The sequence below is a fragment of the Patagioenas fasciata genome, chromosome 3, assembly GCF_037038585.1.
Source record: "Patagioenas fasciata isolate bPatFas1 chromosome 3, bPatFas1.hap1, whole genome shotgun sequence".
Classification (NCBI taxonomy): domain Eukaryota; kingdom Metazoa; phylum Chordata; class Aves; order Columbiformes; family Columbidae; genus Patagioenas; species Patagioenas fasciata.
This window is the reverse complement of record NC_092522.1, coordinates 52,910,938-52,937,547: the sequence shown is the minus strand read 5'-3', so window position 1 is coordinate 52,937,547 and position 26,610 is coordinate 52,910,938. Positions and strand designations below refer to the sequence as shown.

General features: G+C 38.9%; 1 protein-coding gene across 1 annotated transcript in view; it reads right to left on the bottom strand.

The window, feature by feature from the left end:
* Positions 1 to 26,217, bottom strand: part of C3H6orf118 (chromosome 3 C6orf118 homolog) — an 84,887-nt gene extending 58,670 nt beyond the window's left edge. The window contains 11 exon segments of the mRNA XM_071807277.1: positions 12,258 to 12,318; positions 13,332 to 13,385; positions 15,731 to 15,798; positions 15,801 to 15,917; positions 19,358 to 19,409; positions 20,482 to 20,624; positions 20,994 to 21,055; positions 21,496 to 21,574; positions 23,201 to 23,318; positions 25,512 to 26,183; positions 26,185 to 26,217. Coding sequence (XP_071663378.1) covers positions 12,258 to 12,318; positions 13,332 to 13,385; positions 15,731 to 15,798; positions 15,801 to 15,917; positions 19,358 to 19,409; positions 20,482 to 20,624; positions 20,994 to 21,055; positions 21,496 to 21,574; positions 23,201 to 23,318; positions 25,512 to 26,183; positions 26,185 to 26,217 — 1,459 coding nt within the window.
* Positions 26,218 to 26,610: the final 393 nt, after the last annotated feature.

The following is a 26,610-nucleotide window of genomic DNA, read 5'->3' as shown; positions in this document are numbered from 1 at the left end:
TGCCACTGTAACCAACAGCCCAGATTAGGACTGGGAGGCTACTTTAGGAGGCTATTGGGCCATCTCTGGCAGACCACAGGGTATCATTTATCATAGAATAGTTTGGGTTGAAAGGAACCTTCAAAGATCATCTAGTCCAACCTAAGAGAAGACTGCAGCTGCCAAAAGATGCAAATGGCTCATGGCAAATAAGGAAATACCAAGGCAGTCCATAAATCGGTCAAACTTGGCAGGCACACACGGAAACCCCAAAAAAGGCTACCCTCCTGGAACACTACAGGCAAGTCTAAAGAAATGCACTGTGGCCAGTACAGATTTCACCTCCCACACACGTTACTGCCCCATAAGCAAAGGAGCAAGGAGCTGCTGTCTTCTAAAGCAAAATAACAAAAGAATACACAGGAAAGACCTCTTTTTGAAACTCATATACTTGCAGAACTCCAGTACAGAGCTACAATTCAGCCCGAGTGGATTTGAACCCCTGCACATCAAATTGGGTACAAGATCCAGAACTATAAAATGGTGCAGCATCACCTCCCCACATTATCACTGAAAAGATTCACAGAACCCACCATCAAAGCACATCAGGTACTTAAAAAAAATCGCAAAGAGAAAAAACAGGTTTACCTGTTTTTTGCAAACAGTTTTTGATGTTCCTGTAAGGTGAACACTTCTCATTTTCTGTTCTGCTTACACCACTTGCTGCCACTGTTCCTCCCCTTATGCAGACTGAAGCACACCGCACCTTATCTGCATGGGTTTTCCTTTTCTAACTGGTTGCTTCCCATCCCTATTATTTTTATAACATCTCTAATTAAGATCTCAGTAATTCTTTGGCACCTGAATAATAGGCAACTCACAAAGACTTCAGGATTCTTATTTAGGTTCAAATTTGTCTCCCCACTCCTATCTTCAGTAAAATGAGAGAGACAGGCTTGTGCATGAATACTCTTTTTAAAACAGTAGAGCATACAAGTGTAAATATTCTATATAAAAGTCTACCTCTTCCAAAAAGCAGCTTTGTATATTGAATTTATATTGCTTCAGCAAGCTCTGGCTGTTCTCGTTAGTGTATCTTGCTCTTGACAACTGCACATTCTCCTCATTATATTTTTTGTGGGATCAGGCTATCTCCTGAACAAAGTTGTTCTCCAGCTTGGTCCTGTCTTGGAACAAGATCACATCTGCCAGACATACTTCAAGGGGAACCATTATTACAATCTAAATATATGCTATGTGGGTCTAATACTAGGAAACACTGTCTGCAATCACACAACTCTTCCTCTTTGTTACCATCTTCCACAGGTGCTGGTGCTCTTTTATCTGACACAGCTCTCTGAAGGAAACTCTTCTGGTACAGACCTAGGCCATGGGTGGGTGGCCCCAGCAATTAGACAGGATAATCGACTACCTGTGTGACCCTGAAACAGGGAGGAGGGGCAAAGCAAGCAGAATCTGTGGGAGGGTAGAACCCAATGTCTGCATGGAGAAATGGTGGTTTGCAGGTATTAGGAGGGGCTGTAGAGCAAAGGTTTAAACCTCAAATAGTTGGAGAAGAGAAAAAGGGGAGGACAAGCTAAGAGAAGCAAAGAAATGAGGAAGAGTCTTAACTCACATACCTCAAAGGTGCCATTAAACCATGTGATGTGTATCCACAGCTTCCTAAAACCGTTCATAAAGTATCGCTAGCTGCTCCCCCACCCAGTCCTCTGGCACTACACTGATCCTTTCCATACCCACGTATAGGTCCTGAAATTTCCAGACTCCTCCCAGCTGTTACCCTGATCCCAGGATGTCCTGAACTGGTTCTACTCCAGAGGATCCTGAAGAACACATTGCAGTATTTCCTAGTCCTGCCTAGTCAAGACATTGGTCCAAAATGCTCTGCTCTATGAAACAAGCAAAGAGAAAAGGATGATAGAGATTTTAGATTGTTCAGTCTGGCCCCAATTAGACAGATAATGCAATGTAGACATTAACAAGTGCATCACTTTGCTCACAAAGTGACTTAATAATTAGGTTTTCACTGCATACACAGGCAGCTTTATGTATTCCATTCTAAATTCAATTAGATAACTGACTAATTTTATCACATGTTTGGGTGGGGTGTTCTTGGTTTTGGTTGTTTTGGTTTTGCTGGGTATTTTTTCATTAGCAGAACTGAATGTTAACTACAATATCTTACTATCATTACCCATTTCTTGCATTTCATTAATTGAAAAATAAAAAAGACTGAATACATCAACTGTTCTAGGTTAAATAATTCAATCACTTCAGACAACAGCTTAATTAACCAGATAAACAACACAGAAGAAATGCATGCCATGCTTTGATTGTATATCATGTCCAGATTTTGTAATGACTTGAGGTAAGGGTTCTGTTCATGGCAGCTAATAATGTGGAATGACTTGCTCACTTGAAGCAGTATTGTGCTGGATTCATAATCACACAGAGTAGGTTCCTAGCAGGGGACAGACAGACATTGCAAAGATCTAAGGAGTTGAGCTCATTTCCTTTAAGACAGTAGAAAATAGTAGGTCCTTTTTGCCTGCTGATGGTAATCTGCCATCCTGAAATTTAACTTTATTTCCCTTATGAGTGGGTAACAAAGGCTTTCTGACATAACTGAGCCAAGCAAACCAAGAGACCTGCAGAACTGAAAAGCCACCTGTGACACTGTATAGACACATATAACTACAATCACTATCTAACATGAAAGTGATAAGAAAAACCCTTCCTGGATGTTTACAAAATGGATACAAGTTGATAACCCTACAGAATGAGCCATCACAGGAGACCTTCTTCACTCTCTAATGACTCCTGCCCCCAAAGGTCTTCCTCAGTCCACAGATCTCTCTGTGAGGTTTGTTCCTTTTGAAACAGAAGTTTTTCACACTTTTCTATGTTTACCTCTTGTAATCTGACAATAACCACAGTCCAGTCTCTGCATCATTTGGCCCATGACACTAAACTCACAAACAAAATCCTAGTATTTCTGGTGCGGTGGTAAGAGTTTGCCATTAAAAGAGTTCTGCATTTAAGACAGACTGTTCTTGTATTCAGAAGCCTTGGTCCTTTTTATTATTTAAATGCTGCTTCACTTAGTGAAGGACACAGTCTTCTCCCTTCCATCAAACTGCATGACTGAAAGCTCATTAAAAGGCAATTCCCGTTTCAAAGACTGCAAGAAGATATCAGCCAGATACGCTCCTAAGAAGACTTCAGGTTGCATTTCAGAAAACTATTCTAGCTATCTAACAGTCAGGAAAGTGAAACACAAGATAAGGCAAGCTATAGAGAGTGACCATCTACTTCACGTTCTATATTTTTAAGGTATGAGGAACAGGTTAGACTGGTATTGGGACTCAGTTATGTTTCATGAGCACTCTTCCAGCTCCACATTTCTGTGATTCAGGCACATGGCTCACTATTTTGATTTTAAAATTTTGAAAGTTTGATCTTACTGGATAAAGACAGTTTGCTATATCAGAATAGAATGAGATAAGGAAAAAAAAAAAGAACAATCTAAGGCTGTGTTTATTTTCATCACAATGCAAATAATGTTGGCTTTAAAAATCATTCTTTTTTCAGTATAATTTCTCATTTTATGACTATAAATAAAATAATATTTACATAGCTTTTATAATTGATTTTCAGAGTGAAGGAGAAAAATACCTCCAAAAAGAGAATATCAGTTCTGCAACTAAAGAGAAATATCTCTGTTTAATGAAAGTTCCAACAGTACCTCTTTAAATCCAATTAAGAGCTCTGCTCTCCTGGGACTTAATGTGAGAAATGTTCTATTTTAAGAGTCCTTGGTAAAGCGGAAACTTTACCAAGACCTTGAGTGTTCACTAGTAGAAAATATTAACCATATAGGCAAAAGAGAACCTAATTAAAGACACTGCAAAATAAGTACAGGCATATACAAGAGAAAAAATAATTCTTAAGCTTCCGCTTTGCAGTAAGTTGGTATCTTAGAACTAGTTTCTGTATTACAAACACTACTATAAGTACCATAAGCACAGCAGGAAAGAGAAGTGCCATGTGCATGTCCAAGGTGGGTTTATGTAAGTTCCTTGACTCGCCATTAAGGTAAAGAAAACTGTCTAGAATACAGAGGATTTACTAACTGTCCATATCCTAAATGACACTCAGTGTTGCAGGGAGTGTATCTACTGTGGTTAGAACATGGATGGGATTTCTGCCCTAGTTCCTTAAACTCTAGTACTTGGCTTCAGACTCTTTTGCTAAACTGCTTCCAGGTGTGGAACAGATTTCTTGCTTGCAGAATGAATCAGAGCAGTGCTGCTTCTCTTTTAATACTTCATTTAACATCCTCAACTTCAGTTTGCGTATTCTTCCATTCTTACTTCTCCTCAGCTTATCCTCTCTATGTGACGTCATGAATCTTGTCTTATGTTTGTAAATTAAATGTTGGATACTACCAACTTCTTTTAGAATTAAGCTATTCTATACTTAACTAATGCTGTTAGCCAAAAGAGGTTTCTAACATCAGCTTGCAAACTGGCCCATGCAGCTGGGCAGGTGCTGATGTTCTGCTTGCAAACCAAGAGCAATAGATTTTCTGGACACTGAATTAAAAGAAAAAAAAAAAAAAATTTATGTAGTCAAGTTTAAGGTTCCCTACTCAGAAGTAATGGATCTTGACATTTACCAGCAGCCTGAAATCAACCTAAACTCAAGTCAAATTAAGGCAAATGTAAAATAAACCATTTATTGGCAGAAGTTAAAGAGATAAGAGAGTTACAAATTTAAAAAGAGAATAATAAAATATTAAAATAAAGCTTCCTGCTTCACTCAGCCCTACGGGTTCACATGGAACACACTGTTCAGAGCTCAAGTCCCAGCTTCTAGTTGTTTAGCACAAGCAAAGGAAATAATATTTTTAGACAGAACGAGACTTGATTTGGGATTCTCTACTTTCTGCTTCTCCCCAGCCTCTCAGTTCATCTCTTTCAAATTTTCTTTTTCCCATCACTTCTTCCTTCAAGGATGTTCTTTGATCTCTCACCCTCTGGCTGCTCCCATCTGCTTTGGAAACACTGGTGTCCCCTGAGCATGGTTATGGGCATGGGATGTGATTATCTCTTGCCCAAATGGCAACAGTCGGAGAGTGACAGCCATGGTGTTTGACAGACTGCTCACCCCTTGCGAAGTAAAAGGCCAGTCTGGGCCCTTTCAAATCCTTATGTGGATCTTCTTCATGTTATTAACTTTTATTCATTTATACACAGGTAACCTTACTCATCACATCCTGCAGAGATTAATATGTGCATAATACACCCAGATTTCATTTGAGAACAGACATAACTGTAATCAGTCACTTCAGGTTTATATTGGACCTCTATTGACTGCTCCCTAAGCCAATATTTGAGGTATAATCTGAGATATTTTTAAACAATAATTCTGCTCATTACAAAGAGAATTATCATAGTGCACGTAGCCATCTGTTCTAACAATTTTACATCTCAGTGCCAAAATCAGAAAGAACCGGCTGGCATTTCTAAATCTCAGGTTAGTAAGGACGACTTTCTCCTGAGAGAATGTCCCTAAAATTTGGAAGTTATCAATACAGTAATGTACCAAGTTTTTTTTGGCACCACCTTCTCCCCAGGAGAAATAATTCCAGGAACTTCCAATAGTGTAACAATAATGACCCATTTTTCACGTGGAAGTAAATCTTCCATTGTCATAGAGTGACTACACTAGTAGTCTGCCTTTATAATTAATATCACACATAAAGGAGAACTGAGATGGTCTTTAAACAATCCCCACTGAAATTTTAATCACTTGGAGCTGAAATGGAAGGAAAACAACTGTAACAGCTAGAAGCTTTCCATTTCTACCCACAATTAGATGTATCACTGTCAGGTTGAAAGGGGCTACCAAAAATACAGGAATTGAAATTCCACAATGAAAAATAAAATTAAAAAACAAAAACCAAAAACAAAACAAAAACAAAACCAAAATAAAATACTGTAATCAGTCCAACCTGAGTGAATACGTGTATAAGAACCCACAACAGAAAAAAAAACTTCCTCATCCTCTTGGGCACGTCTTATCAACCACCACTGTAAAATCATTAGAAAATGGAAAGGATTCTGTGCAAGGAAAAATAAAACTAATCAAGAAACTGGAGATATCAGTTTATAACATGAGCATGAGGTACGGATGCAAAAGCCACTGTTGTCAGTGGGAACATGTCTTAAAAAGAACCACAAAAAATTATTTGTGCTTTGCTTGCTACCATCCTGTGCCAGCAGCGTACACAAGTGTTAGTAGCAACCAAAGGTGAGGATAAACATTATCTTTAACTATAAATACCAGCCTGGGTATGTGAGAACTTTATTAAAATAAAATGCTGTCTAGTTTTGGATGATTCAGAAGAAAAAAGAAATGGCAACTTTGTTCATTAAAAACAGTCTCAAAATGTAAATAAACAATGTAGCAGCATTCTTACTGGTTAGACCCAACTGCGGGACTGGGAGACAGTGTAAGAAACCTATTGCCAATTTTCTACATGATCCAGGCCATGACATTTAACTCCTGTTTGTTTATCCATCTGTAACATGGGTGTAAGAAAAGTTATTTCCCAGATGGCAGCGTGGTGAAACTTAATTGATGTTTGTAAACTTCTGGCAGAGTCCCTGGTGAGAGGTGAGCACAAAGTAATATCACATTCACCTTCTGGGAGCTCCTGTATTTATTTCATAAATGCAATAAAGATAAATTGAGGGTTACATGAAGAGAAATATTAAAAATCTGCTGTAATAATTAGTGAGTTCAAAATGCAAATTCTTGTTCACAGAATACTGAGCAGTATTTGTACATAAGTATAGATCAGACTTGAGTAATGGCTGGTTTATATTGCGAGGAGAATGCATACTGTGTCCCCAGAAGAAAGTTCAAACAAAATGACCAGAAATGCTCCAAACCATGATATGATATGCTATGATATTTTAAGTTACCCTCATAGACCACATTTCTGGGTAACTGCAAATTGCAGCAGCTCTCCATTTTCTATCTCAAAACAGGACGTGGGAACTGGCATCATGGGCCCGAATTCAGAAAGCATTTTCTCCAGAACGCTGTCTCCAGCAGCAAGCAGCACCATATGCTGCTATACGATGTTCTCTCCCTACTCCACAGATTAGATATTACTGAGGGATTCTGGCTTACTTTCAACCCTTTTTCTGTTTTAAACAGTAACTGTTTTAAGTGTGACTACTCTAGTTATCCACAGAAAATCCTATCCTTCTCACTTCTTAGTGACAATGCTATTCTAAAGCAGGTTTCTACAGCTAAATGAAGACTTGGGCAGAAAATCATAATAGACAGGGACAGTAACGCCTCATTGGTGAATCCCATGGGAGCCCAATGCAAGTGAAGTACTGAAACGCTGTGAGACCACATGCACTATTACAGAATTTGGACTCCATGTGTCTCTCGTCTTAGTGGCTTGAGCAAGAAGGGAGGGAGAGGAAGAAGGCTAAGGATATTTTACAGCTACGTATTTTTACAGATCTGTGCCTAAAACAAAACAAAAACCTAACAAGTCAGCTTCATAAATTATTTTTGTCAACTTAATGTCTTGCAATGTCATCTACTACAGTGAAAATCTGTTCATGAAATTTGATAAAAACAACAAGTTGAAAAAAATAGCAAAAAAATGACTGAAATAGCCTTTTAGTTTTCCCAAATAAGAAATAGCTTCAAGGAGCTATTTGGGTTTTTTTTGTTTTGGAAATTGCGAGTTTGGTTGCTCCAACGAATGCAAATACACCCATTTGACACATAGACATCTTTGGGCTTGTCTGGCTTGATGCAAAGTGTGAGTGTTCCCACCTCCCCTTTCTATTTGATTACTTATTAAGTTGAGAAAAAAGGCTCAATTTCCACCAGGTTGAACCTGCATGGGCCAAAAGAAGGTGTTCCATTTGCATGGATACAGCTAGGCAGTTGGTATGATCTGCCCCTTTCCTACTTTTTCTTCACACTCTTAAAGATAAACAGAAACAATCCTCATAGCAAAAGTTTAATTATGTTTATTCAGAACACCACCCCTTCCTGTTGAAAGGGTTAGTTCTTTTCTTTGACCTGTTATTTCAAACTTTACACAAAATCAGGCAGAAGTTTCCACTTGATCTGAACCTGACTCACGCTTTCAAAAAAAATCTGCTGCCATAGTCAGATTTCATAAAATGAAAACCAAAATTTGGGGATCATTAAAAGACTAACTCTACGTAGAAAGCTACCATCCACCTGCCTGTTCTCAACTGGATGCAGCAGGTCTAGAACGAAAAGGTATGCTGTTCCCCCTTAGACCTTTCTAAAGAACAGAGACCAAGAGAGAGATGTTTTCTAGATCTGGTGTCATGCACTGAGAGTAAAGGTGGTTTAAATTTATGGCACTGGTCCATAAGGTTTTATAATGCTGAGTGTGGACATCTTTGTTTCCACAGCATATCTTGCCTTCCTGCTGCCTTCCTTTCTGAAAATCATTGAGGCATGGATCAAATAGAGCTGTTAAGACCCGACAATAAATACAGGGATTTTTTTACTCATAAATATTTACTCACTTTAGAGAGAATGTATTTCATCACATTTGGTAGGGTTTTTTTCTAGTCACCTTCTACAAAGTTCTGAAAGAGACACTTGACCAATACAAATGAGAATGGAAAGCTAGGTCCTAAAGGAATTTCATTACTTCCACTAGAGCTGGGGATACAACTGTCTGATCAGGAAAGTAAATAAAAGCATATGACTTAATCCATCCATTTACAGTTACACAATAGTGTTCAAACTTTTAGATTTTGAATATTTTTAATTTATCAAATGAACATTAAAAATAAATAAGTCTTTCATCAGATAGCTGCTAAGCCTGAAGAAAACACAATCTTGCTGCAGAAAGAGTAGAAACTTGGCTAAGAAAATTGTTTGCTGCAAATTATATATGTATCTGCAGACACAGACTAAATATTTGCCCCAATTCACTGGAGAACCTCCTTGCACATGAGGGAAGCTTCTGCTGCAGATATTAAATAAGTATTAATCCCTGCTTTGCCTCTAATTAAATGTCATCTAAGTTATCTTACGTGCATTAAGGGCAAAGATGATACAGTTTTGACTTCAGATAATTAGACACCATCCTTTAATTATGCCTCAGTACAGACTTTGATTCAGAAATCTCATGGTACTGTTGATGTTTCTGTCTCCCTGATCTGTCCTGGAGAAAGAGAATAATGTCAGCTCTAGAAATGTTATTCCTAACATTGGGCGGGAAGGGCAGAATTTTGAAACTTCATTTTATAAAGGATCATCTTATGCAAATATCCCAAGACAGCATGCATCTTTAAAAGCTTTATACATAAACTCTGCTGGAAGCAAAATGTAAGAGTCTTTCTGTTACATTTTTTAAAATATTTAGTGAGAGCGCTTCTGTAAGTATCCCAGAGCTGATTACTTTTAATAATTAACGTCATAGAAATGAGACTAATTAACCTTGTATTCAACTATATCTACTACTAATTTCCTTGATGTTTTATTTCTAATAGCCTTTTGGCTGACCAATTATTTCATGTTAATGATCTTCCCAAATTTTAACTTTTCACAAAATACATCCTATTATCCTCTCAGACAGAAGAGAGCTTAATTTTCTTCCAAGTCTGGTCTGTCAAATGACATTGACTCTTATCTATAAAGTTCCATACCTGACCTGCAGGTCATGCTACTCTCATTTCAAAATCAAAGAAATACCAGAAAGTAGGTTCATGCACAGTTCGGTAATTTCTAAACAGATTCAAATGTGATCATGTTTTATCATCCTCATTGCACCTTTCCTGTTGTGAATGTTCTTAGACCATGACCCATCAATATCTTTTTGAAGGGAAGGATTAAAGGCCTCTCCTATTCATACAGGTCCTTTATGTCATCCTTACCACCTCAGCTACACTGACTTATGTTCAGTTCCTGAAGGGAATGTGACTGTCAGCAACCAACACACTTTCATGTAATTTTGTATATAATTTTAAATCAAATAATAGATTGCTAGATCTACTAGCACTCAGCTCTGGCAAAGCAAGCTTTGCAAATCTAAGCAGATATATGCCATTGTCTAGGAAGTGTTCTCCACACTGTTTGTGAGGAGACTGTTTATTCAGATTTCATACTTTGCTTTACTGTTGTTCTCTTCCAATTTCTCCCATTTCCCTCATTAAACTTAATGAATGCATCCATCCAGGAAATTTTAACAGCATAATATACAGTAACTTCATTCCATAAAGCAGGTTACTTTCCATGTTCAGGAAATTATCATGTATTAGTGGTCTTAGATCATTACATAGCAGCTCCTGAATTGAGACCTATTTGCACTGCCACCTTCCAACAACAGGTTACTGTAACTGTACACACCACCTTGTGAAATATGACACTGGCAATTCTCAACTTAAATACCCAGAAACAGTAAATTAACTGAAGCTTAACCTTAGTTTTAAGATTCCATAGAGTCCTAAAATTCATAATTTTCTATGTTAAGCTGAAAGTTAAATGAAAAACTTTATATCTAATAAGACCTGAGTTCGGGGAGGGGGCAGGGGGCCTCTGAGACTCAAGTCATCTTTGGAAAGAAAGATAATTCTTAGTCTCCTAATACAATGTAAAAGTAAAAAACTTCTGCCTGTGTCAGCAAATAAAACATGCCCTTTAACACCAAATGTTGGCAATAAGATGAAAACAGAATCCTTTTCTGTATTAGTGGATCTTGTTCTGTGGAGTCTATAAGTATCATTATAGATTTTTACCAACAATCTCATAACTGTGCATGAAAGTTTATAGCTCACAAACAAAACACAACAGGAACATCCTATGAGTGTTTTGAACCCTCTTGCACAAAGCACCACCTGCCATCTAAATTTGAGAAACCTATCTCTTAGATAGTGTTGTGTTATAACAACAGTAGGAAACTCCATTATGTCAGCCTAATGAATGAAAACCTACAAGGCTGACCCAAAATGCACCAAGTTCAGTGAGACTTTTTGTGTATTGCTCAAGCCTTTTACTAACCTGCAATGTCCACCACCAGATGACAGATTTATAATTTGCATTACACTTGCCAATATAAGATAACAAACTAGTCATGTCGCAAACCAAGGAATTAAAATTATTGCAGGCTACCACTACCTGGTTTGCCTGGGTGCAGTGATTTCTTATACCACTAAACTGCAGGTGTGAAAATGCCTGTGGACAACAGCAGGGCACATGACTGAAAAGCCACCTTCTGTTCCAACAATGAACTAGACTTCTCAGCTATTTTATAGATATATTTTTTCAACTCATATGGAGCCTTAGTGATGGTTGACAGTTTCTCAGTTTTTCTAAAACTGTATTGCAGGCATGAAAAGCAAACTTGTGAGCAGCATTACAAACTCACAACCAACCTGAAGCTATGTCACGTATGCTGAAACCTGTACCTATTTGCATATGTGCATTTCATGGCATTAACAGTGGATGAATAAATAGAAACCGCCTCTTTTCCATGCTGTTTCAGCTTGGATGGCTCCTCATCCAATGCTTTGGAACATTAAAAACATAGCAAGAATGAACAGGCTTGGGCTAAACTTAAATACTAAAAGGATCACAGCAACAAATTTATTCAGCATTTACTTCTGACAGGCACCATCAATAACCAAAGCTGCATGCTGTAACTTTTTAAAACATGTTACCTCAAATGCTTGACATGACCCCATAATCCACCTCCTTCCAAAAAAAAAAAAAAAGTCAAGCCAGTTCCCAACATATAAAATTCCGCTTCATAAGACATTACCGAAATTGGCACTAGTAAGCAATGTCAAGGAATGGAACTCCTTAATGTTAGGTATGAAAAAACATCAGCAGGACACTGTTAGAAAATTTAAAAGGCTTTAACAAGTACTATAATGTGTCTCTTCTGTACCTAAATAAAAAACTGAAGCAATCAAAGTTGTTAATCAAACACTATGCATAAGTCCCATTGTTAATTTTTCTTATTTAACACTCTGGGTCATATTGAAGTCAATTCTCTAATATCTGATTATGACTCTCAGCTGCTACTCTACTGTGTGTTCTCTACAAGGAGCACTTGAATGCAGCTGTTATTAATAACTAAGCCCAGCAAGTTGTTACGACCGGCATTTCCATCACTCTAACACTTTCTGTGTAACCGCACTGACACAGATATCTGAGCATTTCAGACTCACCTTTTTTTTCCTCAGTGATTCTCAGATTATCAAAAATTGCAGTGATATTTCCTTCAGCTTCCTGAAAAAGAAAAAAAAAAAAAAGACATAAATTCATAAATTTGAGAAACATTGAAATATCCTTCAGTACATAAGAAAAATCTACAGTGATACTAATTGGCAGCATGTCTGATCAGCATTTAAAATACTCTGATACTTTTTACTCCATTAACCTTGACATAAATTATAGTAAGTAGTTCCTGTGTGACAGGAGTTTTAATTTAGCACTACATCTCAAGTTACACAAGTCTTTGAGCCTGACATAGAGCCTCACTTCTTGCCAGTTCTCTTACCCTGAGGGAAACCTATCAGACAGTAAAACCAGGTCTTACCTTGTAAACAAGAAAGGGTGTTCATAGCATTGCTTTTGCTAAACCAATTACTTTGATACAAATGTCTTGATTTAGTCTTTCAGCATACATGTCCATTTCTGGCTTTTAGATGGAGTTGCCAGACGCAGCTCTGCATGCAAAAGGCTTTGTACTTTACATATCGCTAACATTTGAAATAATGCCTGCTCTTTTGGCTAGTAACACAGAGCTTTAGATTTCAAAGTGTGCAGCAGAATATCATCTGACCCAAAGATTGTTTTATTCAAACTATTACTCACTTTTCTTCTCTCAAGACATCTGTTAGTCCTGTGTTTTACAGAAGTCTTTCCAAGTTCTTGCTGAGCTATTCCATGGATTTTTATATGTTGGATTTATCTACCACAGGCTCTTTAGCTCATTCCAGTGCCTTCAGTACAGCTGAAGGCAGAGAGCTTTTGCAGCTTTGATTTACGTATTTATATCGAAGTACCATAATAGCTCTCCACAGTAGTTAAAAAAAAAAAAAAAAAGGAGGTGGTGGAAATATATCTGGTATCTTTCAGCTTGCTAGCTGACAAAGCACACCAGACCTAATCTGGAACTTGTTGAAGCCAAAAAGAAGCTTTCTAGTGATTTGGGATTAGACTTAGTGAAAGTAACTCACGTATAACTAGTTTTCATCATGCCTGAACCACAGGCATAAGGTTCTAAGGAAATAATTTACTTTTATTTGGCCTTGGAGAAACATGTTTGATTAGCTAATTTTCATAGTTTCAGCCTGAAAAGGCAGTAACAGATCAGTTAAATTGTCACACAACATTCCAGCAAAAGCAAATGCATCAGACCTACTTATCCTTTTAAAAGTGCAATCTGTGTGGAAAAGAACACGTTGTACTTATGTAGCATTCTGAAATCATGTTTTTAAAAGAATATGGAAATGCACTAGTTGTTTAATTAGATTGCTCTTCTTAAATGATAATAGGTTTGCCCTTTCAAATGAGGGATTTTAAATTCTGAATTACTGTTACAAATAGTAATAAAAACTCAGTAAACACACAGAAGCATTCAGCCAAAGTACGCTTGGAGGGCCAACTGTCCAACGGCCTGGAGGGGTCACTCCATTTTCCCTCATTACTTCTTAGGGACTATCAGACGTTTCTCTACCTTGGTGATGTGGCTGTCTCCTCCTGGAACAACTATACAACATTGCCATCTCCTGACCGTACTTTTTCATTACAGTAGAGACAAAGCCCACCCCCTCACCGCACCCCCTCCCCACCAAAAAAAAAAAAAAAAAAAAAGACCTTCTGAATATTCATATTTGGTTTAAAAAAGCAAAGAGAGGAAATTCTCAGATTCTCAGAGTGGCTATTTTTTCAGAGGACCAGATTTCATATACTCATTTGTTATAATGCTGTGGGAGCATATCTTACAGAGCGTACACAGGAACATTTCCAAAGGCATGTCAAGCCCAAGATATCCTGTTTGCAAGCCAAAAAAATGGAAGTTGTCACGACTAATTGCTGCCATTCATTGTTTTAATATCTTGATACCAAGTAAATTTGTCTAGATTAACCAAGAGTTCATCACCTTCCTCACAGCTCTCTGATGCTGGAGGTCTGCTAATTGCTTCAGAAACAAGTAACAGACTCCTGTCTTCTACTCTTTGATAGTAGTGCAAAGGTTTGTTTGAAAAATTTGGCAGAAGAACAATTATTTTAAATATACTATTCAATTTAAAAGCAGCAATAGCTGCACCTATAGCTGAACAGGTAAAGAAACAAATACACACTTTGGGCAATTTTCATGTTATGTGTTTTTCAGAGGGTTTTTTTTTCAACTTTCATGTGACTTTCTGGCAGCTCTGTTTTACTCCCAATAGAATTAATTATCTAATTTGATGTCCTGTCAAGAGGCATAACACTGCTTCAGGGGACAGAAAGTTTGGAGAAATGTTTGACCTTTTAGCTGCTTAGCCAAACATAAGTGCTATGTAAACAAATGCTGTTTGCCCACCATTAAGAGTGACGCATTTTTCCCTGTTTGTGCTGACTGTACTTTTTAACATCTATTTAGCTGCATGAAATTGCCTCCTCTCTTCACGCAGCTGGAACACTTATCAGCGTAGCCAGTGACAAGGACAGGTTAAAAATGCCTTTATTGAGATCATGTGCTGTTTATAACTGCACAACTGAAAGTAGAAAAGGAATACTGTTTTTAAATGTCGAGTGCACTAATTCTGCCAAAATTTGAGAGCATCTAACTTTTATAGTTTAAGTGGTCCTCTCAGTATGCAATTTTTAGCACATAAAAAAGACTGCAAGTTTTGTACCTTGGATTGCACAATATTCAATACAAGCCTGTCTCTCACTGTTCACTTTGTACAACACCAATGACAATGAGCACTCTAGCAGTAATGATGTATAGTGAATTTAAAAAAAAAAAATCATAACATTTTTCTGTAAACAAGTAATGTTAATATTTGTAATTTTACTAAAACCCGATACTTCATATCAACAATCCATCATAGACCTATTTTGCAATGTAGACTTACACCTGACCTTCCTTTCTGTATCCAAAATGTATTCACAGCTATGGTCATTTATATACACCAGTGAATCATCTGTAATTATGTTCAGTTATTTAAGCATCTAGATATGTGATTTCAAAGGGAATCACAAGACTGTGCTATCTCTCCCCCTTTGAAGTTACCATGCACTTCAGTATTCATTTCAAGGGTAGATGATGCCAGCTTGGGATACTTGAAAACCCCACCCAGAACCATCCCATTCTTCAGGCTGAGAAATACAACAGGCTAAAAATAATGATGCTGTAATTCTTTAATGTACAGTTGGTTACAAATCCTCAAATTTGTAACATGAATGCAGAAATAACCCCAGACCATCATCTGACGCAGTGAGGATCAACCTACAAGCCTCCTGTTGCAGGGACAGAGACTGGGCACCGTGGTGATCAAAGAAGCTCATGGACTAGGTACATATTAGGTTCTCAGAGGAGAAAATAAAGATGACTGAATGACTAAAGGGTGCTAAAGGGTCTACCGTGGTAGTACCTGGACATCAGTATTTATGGAGAAACCTTGCTAGGACATGTTTAGAATGCCTCCATTTCTTTAGGAGTGTTTTCCATTATATCCACCATCCCAGCATAAACCACCATTTCTTTCTTCTCTCCAGTATGTTCATTTCCTCCTATTTATCGAGAACTTTACACTTCACAGATTCAAGCTGTTCTGAAACAGAAATCAGTTTTTGCGCTATCCTCTTTGCCTCATGTCTGCTGCAGGTTTCTGGAGGTATCAAAATACATGCACAATTTAAAAGACAAAGCTGGTAGTAGAAAGCTAATTGGCATCTAAAGCTGTGTCCATTGCACTTTCAGTAGCCATACCCAATTACTAGCTTGAGTTAACCACGCTAAGCAGTCCAGACCAGGAGCACCCACAAGTTTGCCCCCAGTTCAGCTGGACACACACTCACTGTACCCATGCTTCATTTCTTCCCGTCCAGACACTGACACATGAGCTATGCTGCATACCTTTCACAGCCACTGCAACGAAAGTCCCTTGGCACTTCATGCAAAAACATGGCCAGGGGCTAGATACAACGGGAACACAGCCAAGAAGGAAATCACTGCATCCCAGCATGGAGAACAGATAACAGCATGCTAAGGAGCAGAATAAACATGCTGTACTCCCTTAGGAGAGTCCAGAAAATGCACTTTGGAATTTTATAGGCCAACTTCACTGTCACCTCACCCGCTCACCTCACTAAAACAAGTCAACAACATGATCCTACAAAATCCTACAGGGCCAGCTCACACTTCTGCCCAGCTAGGGGCTTATTCGAGTCAAAGACTTTTTCGGTTTTTTACAGCTTCTCAGTGAGCTCATCTGCAGCCTGTCGGCGTCTGGGCTGCAACAGCTGGAGCTGTATTATGGGGCCTTGCCAGTTCCTCGTCCAGGGAATGAGGGGAGCTACATGCACAGACTGACAGTGTACCTCATTCCAAGGGTCTGTACTAACACAAATTATTTTCTACCCTGGTGACAGTGCAGCTCAAGGTCACGCCGTTTTCTCTGTCTCTCACACCTTGGTTCACCTCTTGGTGTTTGTCTCCAGGGGGAGCTGCAGAGAGCAGAGCAGTCCGGAGAGATGCCAGGGTGCAGGATTACACCTCCGAGGCTCTGCACTTGCAGAGCCAGCAGAGAAGGGAAAGAAGAAGGGAGGGAAGGCACTGGTGAAAGGCCTGAGAACTAGGGGAAGAAGAACTGTTCTGTCTCTGCCATGTGAGAGCTCCTAATTGTGCAGCCTGGCCTGTCTCACTGGTGACTCAGGGACTGCCCTGGGAAGAGCTTTTGGAGCCTGCAGTAGCTCATCAGCCACATTTGCAAAGTAATGGCTTTGTGCCATGCTGTCAAATTCAGGACTAGGCCACTGTGTTAGGTAATGACAACATTTCAATGATTAAAGACTGCCTGTTGTGATCCCAGGACACCAAATTTCCTACTCTCCAAGCAGCTTGTCATGGGTGGCCAACCCTGCCCTGTCACCCTCTGCTCTGTGGTGCAGTATCAATGCACAGTCAATAGGTCCAGTGAGAGCCGTCAGACTTGATGAAAAGTGAGGCAGGCTGGAGGAAGGCAGGATGAGCCTAGCTGGAGTGATGCACCACCTCAGGCAGGGAAAGTGCTGACCATGTGTCCTACTGCTCCCCGTCCCAGGGGCTAATGGACAGAAGCTTCTCAAAAGCCCTGCCCTTTCATGTGAGCCACTGACACTGACAGAGAGCATATCCCCACTCCGTGGATCAGGAGAGCAACTGGTCCTGGAAGGGCCTTATAGAAATGCTACCTGGAGACAAACAAATAACAGAAATAATTGCTTCTTTTTAAGAAAATATTAAGAAAACATTTTATTCCATTTTAAAAAATAGATCTCCGTTTTTTTGCTTTGGGAAAACCGTAAAGTTCTCATTTCAAGTTAACTTGCGTTGAACACTTTTTAAAATTACTTAGCATTCCACCTCACCAAAAACTAACCAAACAAAAACCTTACCAAACAACAAAAAACCCTCAACATTTGCAGAGCCTTGTTCCTATACTGCCAGAACATGTTAGCATATTTGGCCAAAATTTCTTGGCTTGGGTTTCTAAACACAGCTGTAACAGAAAAAGAAGAACAGCAACATTTACATCTTTCTGACTTGGCTGGTTTTGATTCCTCAGTGTGTAACTGAGGAAGGTAGGGAGGGGAAGTTTGAGGTTAACTGAGTAAGTATTTTTTAAATTAGTACCTGATTGGGAGGAGAAGGGGAGAAACCTTTGCCCATTGTTTAAATATCTTTTAGCTCATTTTATGCAAAACCATTCCTCAGATATGCCTTGGCCTAGAGATTCCTGATTGTTTTATTCATTAGTCCTGCAGGAGACTCAGAGCCAATGGCTGATTTTATGGCTTTTTTATTGGTTGGCTGCAAAGCTCCAGAATGCAAAGCCTGTACCATGCTGTAGAAACAAACATAATCAGGGCAGTTGCATACAGGCGCATATACATTGACAGGAAGACAGTTACATGAGGGAGGAATTTTTTAATTGCTGAGGGAAAAAAAAAGGAAAATAAAAAGAAAAAATAAGCAAAAGCTGGTTTGATTGTTCAAGCATTGTTCCTACTGAATGTCTGTTTGTAAAAGCGAGTTAGAGGCCGGTGATAGGAGCTGCCCACAGTAAAAGCAAACAACAGCTCACAGCTTGGAGCAGGACACTAGGACACTGAGTCACTGCACAGAAAGCAGATTTAGACCCTCCTCTATCCTCAAAGAGGAAATGCAGAAGGCATTTGAAATCACCACTCAAACAGCTATTTCCTTAATTATCACATACTTTGCTAACTGGTATGTTCTCACGCTCCAGAAGAAAACTGTGCTTTGAGTACAAGTTTTCAATAAAGTCCTAAAATGCAGGTGTATTACAGTCAGACTAGTTACACTGTACTCTACCCTAATGGCATTTCACAGGATTTCTCAATTCATTACTTGTCTGCTTTTCTTTTCGCTCTTCTACAGCTTTCCAGATTTATGAATTTCATTCTGCTCAAAGGTCCTGATCCAGATTCCACTGATCAAAGGCCTTACACTCCTTTCTCGGGCAGTACATAAACAGACTGTAAACCTCATTGCTGTTACTGAAACAAAGTACCCAGCAAGCACCCAAGAGGGACTGGACTATTTTATAGATAACTAGAGCATCCAGGACTGATACAGTGAAGGCTGAAAAGAAGCTTAGGAAGGGTAGGTGAAGGCATGTGATTCGTGGCTTAACCTACTCACGATAAGCAGGAAAACCAGTTATCACGTCTCTGCCAGCTGAAGGGTTTCATGCACCATCCCCTGGGATGTTTTGAACACACCAGAGTGCTGTGACTCTGTCAGTGATAGAATCAATCACAGACTCAGAGAGATGATTTGGTGGTTCCCAGGTTTCTTCAGCATTAGAAGTCTCCCACTGACATTTACTGGTTTCAGATGAGGACAAGAGTTAAAGAAGTATAAGAAAGATGTTCTGCACCTAATTTTATTAGTTGTCAGCACATTTTGATCATACTAACAGGAAAAATCTCAACAGTTGAGGTACTTCTTGGTTGGTTTTCTTTACAACTCTTTAGAACATGTTATTACCATAATTTGTGCCGTATTCTTTCCTACTTGACTCAGAATTTTTCTATCACTCACCTGTTTTATTCTCCAGAATCTGTCTCATCCATAGCACCATTACTAATTCATTCTACAGTCCAGAATAGAGAAAAGAGAACAACAATTTCACAAATATATTTTCAAGATCATATACAAAGTTAGATGTGAACAAATAGTTGTTACATTTAATGAGGATAACTACATATGTCCAGAGGACAAATGTTGCTCTAACAGGGTGTAGAGCAAATTCAAGCTCACTGAACTATAGCGAAGTGACTCCAGAAATGTCAGCGATGCAAAGGAGAGAAGAATTGACTCTCTGTGAGGAGCTAACAGGATTCAAACAGTCACCCTCTACTTCATTAAAACTGCAGCTTCTTTTCCTAAGAGGGGAAATCTCTTGTCCACTGAATGAAAATTCTGAAAAAAATTGCACGTTACTTACACACACAGTGAGAGGCAAAGGTATCACAATAGCATAAATGGGCAGCTTAGTTCTTTGTTTATACTGCAATATTCTTACTCCACCTTTCCTCATCAGATCTCAAAAATTCTACCAGATATTCTAATATCTACTAAACAATGTTATTTTTAAAAAGACATCAGTCTTGTAGGAAATTTTTTTCCTCTGTCCACCCTCCAAGGATGGTTCCCCTATACACAGAAAGAACTACATGTGGTCCATGGCAAGAGGAAAAATTTGGTCTTTGGCTCCCAGTAGCAACTAATGCACGCAGATTTTGATTGTTATTTTTCATGGAAAGCTCGGAAGTTGTCATTAGGATAGCACAAGTTCCTAGACTTCTCTGGAAACAGATCACTATCCAGAACTGAACAGCCTTACAGGGTGTTGGATTTTTATACCTACAGCTGTCAAATCTCCCAAGAACTCCTTTAGGTCATTCTAGGATGTTTATCATTATTCCCTTTCAGCCATTTGGCAGAAGAGAAAATGTCGTATTTTTCCCTTTTACCTCTAAAATATTTATAAAAGCTTTCACAAAAATCAGTCTCTGTACCTAGATAAAATTTGCATATGCATACTCTATAAATATTCCACAGTATGCTCCTGATTCATCTTAAATTCATGTCAGTTTGACTTTATCCCACAGTAACACATCATGAATTCTCTTTTGGTAGACAAGTGTAGACATGTAGAGTACTTGGCCACTGTTAATTATCTTCCCGCTTATACTAGCAGAAACCATTGAAGATGAGTCTCTTTCATACTTCTTAACTGCAGAATCATCCAAACTACACTTTGAAAGCATAGTGTACATGTTGTAATGTGTATACACTAAATACACTGGAAACAACAATTTCAAAGATAAAAAGACTTCTTAAATCATCTAGTCTAGTTAGACTAACATGTACAAGAAAAAGGGATGGGTAAGAAAGGGAATCAGCAGCTTAGTGAAAGAGTGACTTCTTAATTCTTCAGGTTCAGATAGTGGAGGGGAGAAGAATAGGAAAGTTGGTAGGGAAGCTAGGACAGCTTTCAAGCCTAAAGGTCTAGAATTAAACAACCATTGAGGGTAGCAAGTCATATCAGAGCTTGGAGCAGGAAATTTGAAAGGAGCATACAGCAGAGACATGGAAACTGTGGATCAGTCCATAGAAGACAGGGAGCCTGAGGAAGTTTGAGAATAAGTTAGTCAAAACAAGGAATTCAAACCAGGTCCTGTCTTAGAGGTGCAGGCTTTCTCATCTCCATAATAGAGAACAAAGTCAACGTCCCTTCAAAAGTTACACAGTCCAAGATTTAACAATGCAGGTGGCAGTCTGTGTGGTTAGGAGACTCCTGTGTGATGAGATAAGCTCTTTGGTAGGGGTCAGTTGCAAACGGCAAAAGAAAGCCTTTGTCCTGCTCAGAGCTAAACCATGTCTCCCAGCGTGACTGGTACAAAAGACAGAACTGGGATGGAATTGGACACAAACAAAAATATATATTAAGAAAGGAGAAAGATTTTTGCCTAGAACAGGCCATTTACAGGGTCTAATACATTTGCCTTCCCTCCATGAACTGAGTTTTCTAAAAACTTCAAGAACTCTATCTGCTTCTGGTTTATCCCGTCTACCTAGTTGCTACTAGAGAGATTGATAACAATTGCAACACTTAGTCTTTTTTTCTTTCCGGTGCAGTACTGGCCTTCTTCATCAGAACCTGCACTTCTTACCTGAGTTCCTGCGTTTCTGGATCCTTTGAAGTGTTTGTTTCCATCTCATTGATGGGAGCCTTCAGAGCCTCTGAGAATGCTTGAAAAAGAGTAAAATGTGAAGTAATGTCATTGAATATTTATTTCCTTTGTTACAGGTTCTGGCATTTTCAGTAAAATTCAGTTCTGATTTAAACTTCTGAATGAGCTGCTCAGAAGACTAAGAGCTAATATGGCCAGACATGAACAAAAAAAAACAAATCAAAACAAAACGAACAATGGCAAGTTTTGGAATCACTCAAACTTCTTTCCATTTGCAAATAAAGTTTTGTTACAGATAACAAAGAATATGTATGATTCTCTCTGTGTGTCACAGCCAGTAAATATGAATAACTCAGACTCATGCAAACACCTTGCTTTTGGACAACACTTTCAGGTGTGTTTCCACTTAGTGGTGTGTTGCTCAACCTAGACAAAGCATTTATGCTGTCAGCTGTGCCACATTCATCCTTACCTTTCATTTTCATTCCAACAGATTGTCAACATCACATAGGAGCTCCCATGATTAATGCCAAAGAAAGGATAGCTAGGGTTAAATCCTCAGAAAAAATCAAAAATATTGGTTGTGGTTTGATGGACAACACTGGCTTAAAAACCTAACAGGAGCAGAAGGGGCTAGTTTTGAGTAGGAAAAGTGAAAGTAGTAAGAATACAAAAGGGTTAGATAGAGAAAGGGACCAGGATTGACAGGGCCAGGACAGTCCAGGCTGGGCTGAAATGGTGTCCTGTGCCATGGACAGGGTGTGGTATGATCTCTTTTCCAGGTTTCCCCTAATGTACTACGTGAGTGCAAACACACGTATTGCATGTTATGCTGCTGTCTTGTAACCTAGGGGACACTGCAGAAAAAGTCAAGGCTTACCGCTATATGGTTAATTAAAAGGCATGAAGTAGGAACAGTGGGACACATGCAAGGGCTTGTCATCTCACCAGTAGGGCCAGAAGCAGAACTGGGAATGCACTAAAGATAAAAATCATACGGCTTTATAGCCATGCAATTTAGTTTGCTGGTCAGGTATGAAGAAAAATTGAGGGAAACAACACACACACACATACACACACACAGAGTTAAGGCCCTAATTTGAATGAACAAAAGCAGCGACTGAAAATATCGCCTGCTCCTGAACCACTGAATATGAGCAATTTCCAATTCATCTTTTTCCCCAGTGCTTTTTCTTTCAGTCTTGTGGCCTTTGCATCTACAGATGATTTGCAGAGGTGTGCAATTCCTTGTGCTTTCTCCTTTTGCCATCAGCATGATGATGATTATGGATGGAAATGATGTCAGCTCAGATCACCGAGCAGACTGGAAAACAACCTTCTATAGAGTGTATCTCTTAACACTCCTGGTCTCTGCTCTTGTTTACTTACCTGTGTACAATGGGAGAATGAGCAAAATGAGGAAGAAATCAGTCATCTCTTTTGAGACCACAAGTGACTAAATAAAAAAAAAAATATTTCAAAGCAAGGGGAGTAGAGAAAAGTCTCCTGAAGAATATAAACCCTTGGGACACTCACTTTCCTCACTGTAGCTAAAAAGGGTTAGATGTCCTAGATGCACCAAGAAAAAATTGACAAAGAGCACTGGGAGATAATGCATTTAAAACAATCGTAAAGGTACATTTAGCTTATGTTGTGCTAAAGCTTAGGAATATTTCCTATCTTAATTTCCTTTGAATATCAACAAATATCAGAGAACTGTTGCATATGTCTTCAAATACTTCCTTGACAACCTGTCATCACTTGTAATGGAGGGGATCACAGCTATATATTCTCTGGAGCTACTGTACAATCATCAAAATGAATGACTACATACCTGCATGTGCAGAAGGTGCTCTAAAGCAGTTACTGTCAAAATGTATTAGTTTGTTCAAGTTCATGCCATTTCTCCCGACAGTATGCAGTAAGAAATACCATGAGAATCCAGATCAAGTCATGGTCATAGCATGAAATCTGTATTTTGATCATCAGTAAGATGAAAGCTCACATTCAACAAGACAGAATGTACTAATCATCAAAAAGACTTGTAGAAAACAAAGAATACACAGATTTGTGTGGCAGAAGACAATTGCTATGTTACGCTTCAACTTATAGTTGAATATTTTACTTACATCTTTACAGCCACTGCTTCCATAAGTATAAATTAGCCTGCCTATCTCCACTGACTTTGACTGATCATCTCCAGGTTTAGAAGAAACAGGCCTTGGAACACATTGCATTCCATAAAGCAACTTAGCTCACAGACATAGTTAATACATAAATAACCCAAGAAACTCAGCTAAGGAATACAACAATTAAAATCATATAATGTTGTAGTTCAACGTACCAGCTCTGAGAAGTAAACCTGGAAGAGAGAAAGAATCTCTGAGGCAACTTGTGCATTGTGTTCGCCTGTCACAGGAACTTTAGAGTGCTGCTGGCCTCACTTCAAAGTGCTCTGTTATTAGGATCAAATTTTTCACAACAAGCCTCTTAAGTAGATAGTAGATTATGGCAGTTTTTCACTTTGTGGACATCCTTGTTTCAAATCAACGCTGATAGAAATTTTAACATTTTAATTAAAGGACAAAGATTGCCATCAGTGCTAGTTAGTACAGCTTTCTGCTAAACTTCACCAGTTACACTATCTCACAAAAATTGTACAGATTCAAATTGTTTCTGGGGAAAATGTTTTCTGGGAAAAAATCTGTTTTAAAAATTACAAGATCAAGCTGTTATCCTGCTATAATACAACACTTTACCTCTTCTGTTTTCCCTGATCCCTTCTTCCTTTTACTCTGACCTCTCCGCACAGAGGCACAGAAGAAAGGCTGCTTAGGGATAATTACCAAGGTAGGAAGTAGTCAGCTTTTTTGGCAAGTTAGTTAACTGCATGTCAGATGATATCTCCTAGAACCTAGTGGAATATGGATTATGCTCCTTCTCCAAGAGTTATACTCACAAGAAGATTGAATTAATTTGTCACCTGACTTCCCTCATTTTGCATAACTTTTTTGGAAAAGCTTTGGTAGCATGTTGGAAGTACACAAGAAAGATCTCTGATTACTTGCTTGATCATTTCTTTGACAGTTTCTGGTATACATAGCACTACTGTTGGGATGGCTGTTTCAGTCAAGCCTGACTTCTATTTTATCTGTCAGCAGCCATCTCTCCCCTGGTACTGCAAATACCACTGCTTAATTCTCTGTACAACACCCTTGATAAAATAGCTGGCCATAAGTACCACAGTGAGGGATGAGGTGCCAAATTATTTCAAAAATTATTTTCATCTACATGAAATGCCAGGTCTTCTCCAGCCCACACTAACCTGCTCATTTCTTAGTTTACTGACCCCCAACTTCTTTCATTAAAGTCTATCCCTTATTTCTATTAATCCAGTATCTTAATCTCCTTCCTGCACTTGGCTCTGAGAACTGATGAGATTGTTAATGCTGCCCTCAGGGCAACAACTCAAGCAACACAAGCAACTTCTGCAAGGTGTGTGTGGTTGCCTGATCAAATTCACTCCCCATCCCCCCATTACAAGAGGCCAGGCAGAGTGCAGCAACTGTGTGTAAAGAGATAGTCCACAGCATACATAGAGAAGGTAGCTTCTTTTACAAATTATCTAAAATGAGCTACTGGACAAGACACTGAATATACAGTTCCTGCAGAGCTGCTGACCAACAGCGAGTTTTCCCATACAGATCACCAGCTTGCAAGATCCTGCTTTACTGCATACTTTACGCATTTCCACATGATAATGGAGGGAAGGTTAAACAGTGGCATACGGCTCTGGGCTCAGGGTTTTGGAGCACATACTAAATGCGTCTTACAGTAACACAACTACGAATATACATGAGATCATTTCTCTGACAAGAAGAGTGAGGTGATTTTATCTAAACCCATTCCATTTTCCTGGAATACACATAACCAATCCACTCAGAAAGTTGATGCAAAATTCACCTTTCCATCAACTTGGAGACTCTTTTTCTTACCTTAGCCAACTCTCCTTCATGCTTCTCTGATGCTTTGGTCCCTCTGAAATCATTCTGTAACAGGTCATGCCTTGCTATGAACTCCTTCTGGAAATATAGGAACTTGTTAAAATATTCACTTCTAGTTAGCCCATCCAAGTCTGAAAGTATGAACTGATATTCATCCTTGGCATGCTCCATAACACACTGTTGTCTGTTCTTAACTTGTTTGTTTTTCAGCACCAAAATCTCTGACACATATAACTCAGCTCTTTTGAGACACATATGGAGGCTGTGAGTTCCCTCCTCTACTTTCTTTTTAAGAGCTTTCAACTTTAACATTTCCAGCAGAGTAGAAAAATCTGCTGAGACACCAATGGTGGTCACAGGTGACTGGGGATGTCTGTTATTAGGGCAGGAAAATTCATCCTGTGCTGGAAGCAGAGGGATGCTGGAACAAAAGTTACCTGAAAATCTTTTAATCTTCCTTGCTCTCTCATTTTCAGCTGGGGATTGATTTCTTTCTGTCATGAAACTAGTTTGTTTCCTGGCAGAGTACAATCGTCCCTGTTTTATTTTCTCTGAAGTCTTACAAAGCTTGCTATGATTTAAGTGATCTGAGGTGTAAAGTTTAACATCTGTTCTGTAGGTCATGCCCAAACTACCAAAGAGATGAGCCAGGCTCCTCACTTGTCAAGTTTCTCTTCATGATGAAATGGATTGCCATAGCACACAACCAAAAGAAAGAGGAAAGACAAAATACACTTTAAAAAAGGAAAAACTTTAGAAGACAAAATCTTTCAACACAGAACAAAACTCTTCCACTTCTATAACAGCGCATTTTACATAGACTTAGCCTATACAAATAAGGTACCTTCCTTGTTATCCACAGCTTTTTTACAAATATCCAGCCAGACTTGGAAACTCTTGTGCATTCCTGCCAAGCTCAGCATCCACCTGCATTTCTTGGTACTACAGACTTTTTTTCCCCAAGGATTCTCCATGATCTCTGCTGCTTGAGAGAGCAGCTTCTTCTGCCCATTCATCAACACTAGGTCTAAGGCTGGTCACTTTCTGTGGTGTGTAAAATAATCCCTTTTGGAAACTCTCAATGTTCTTA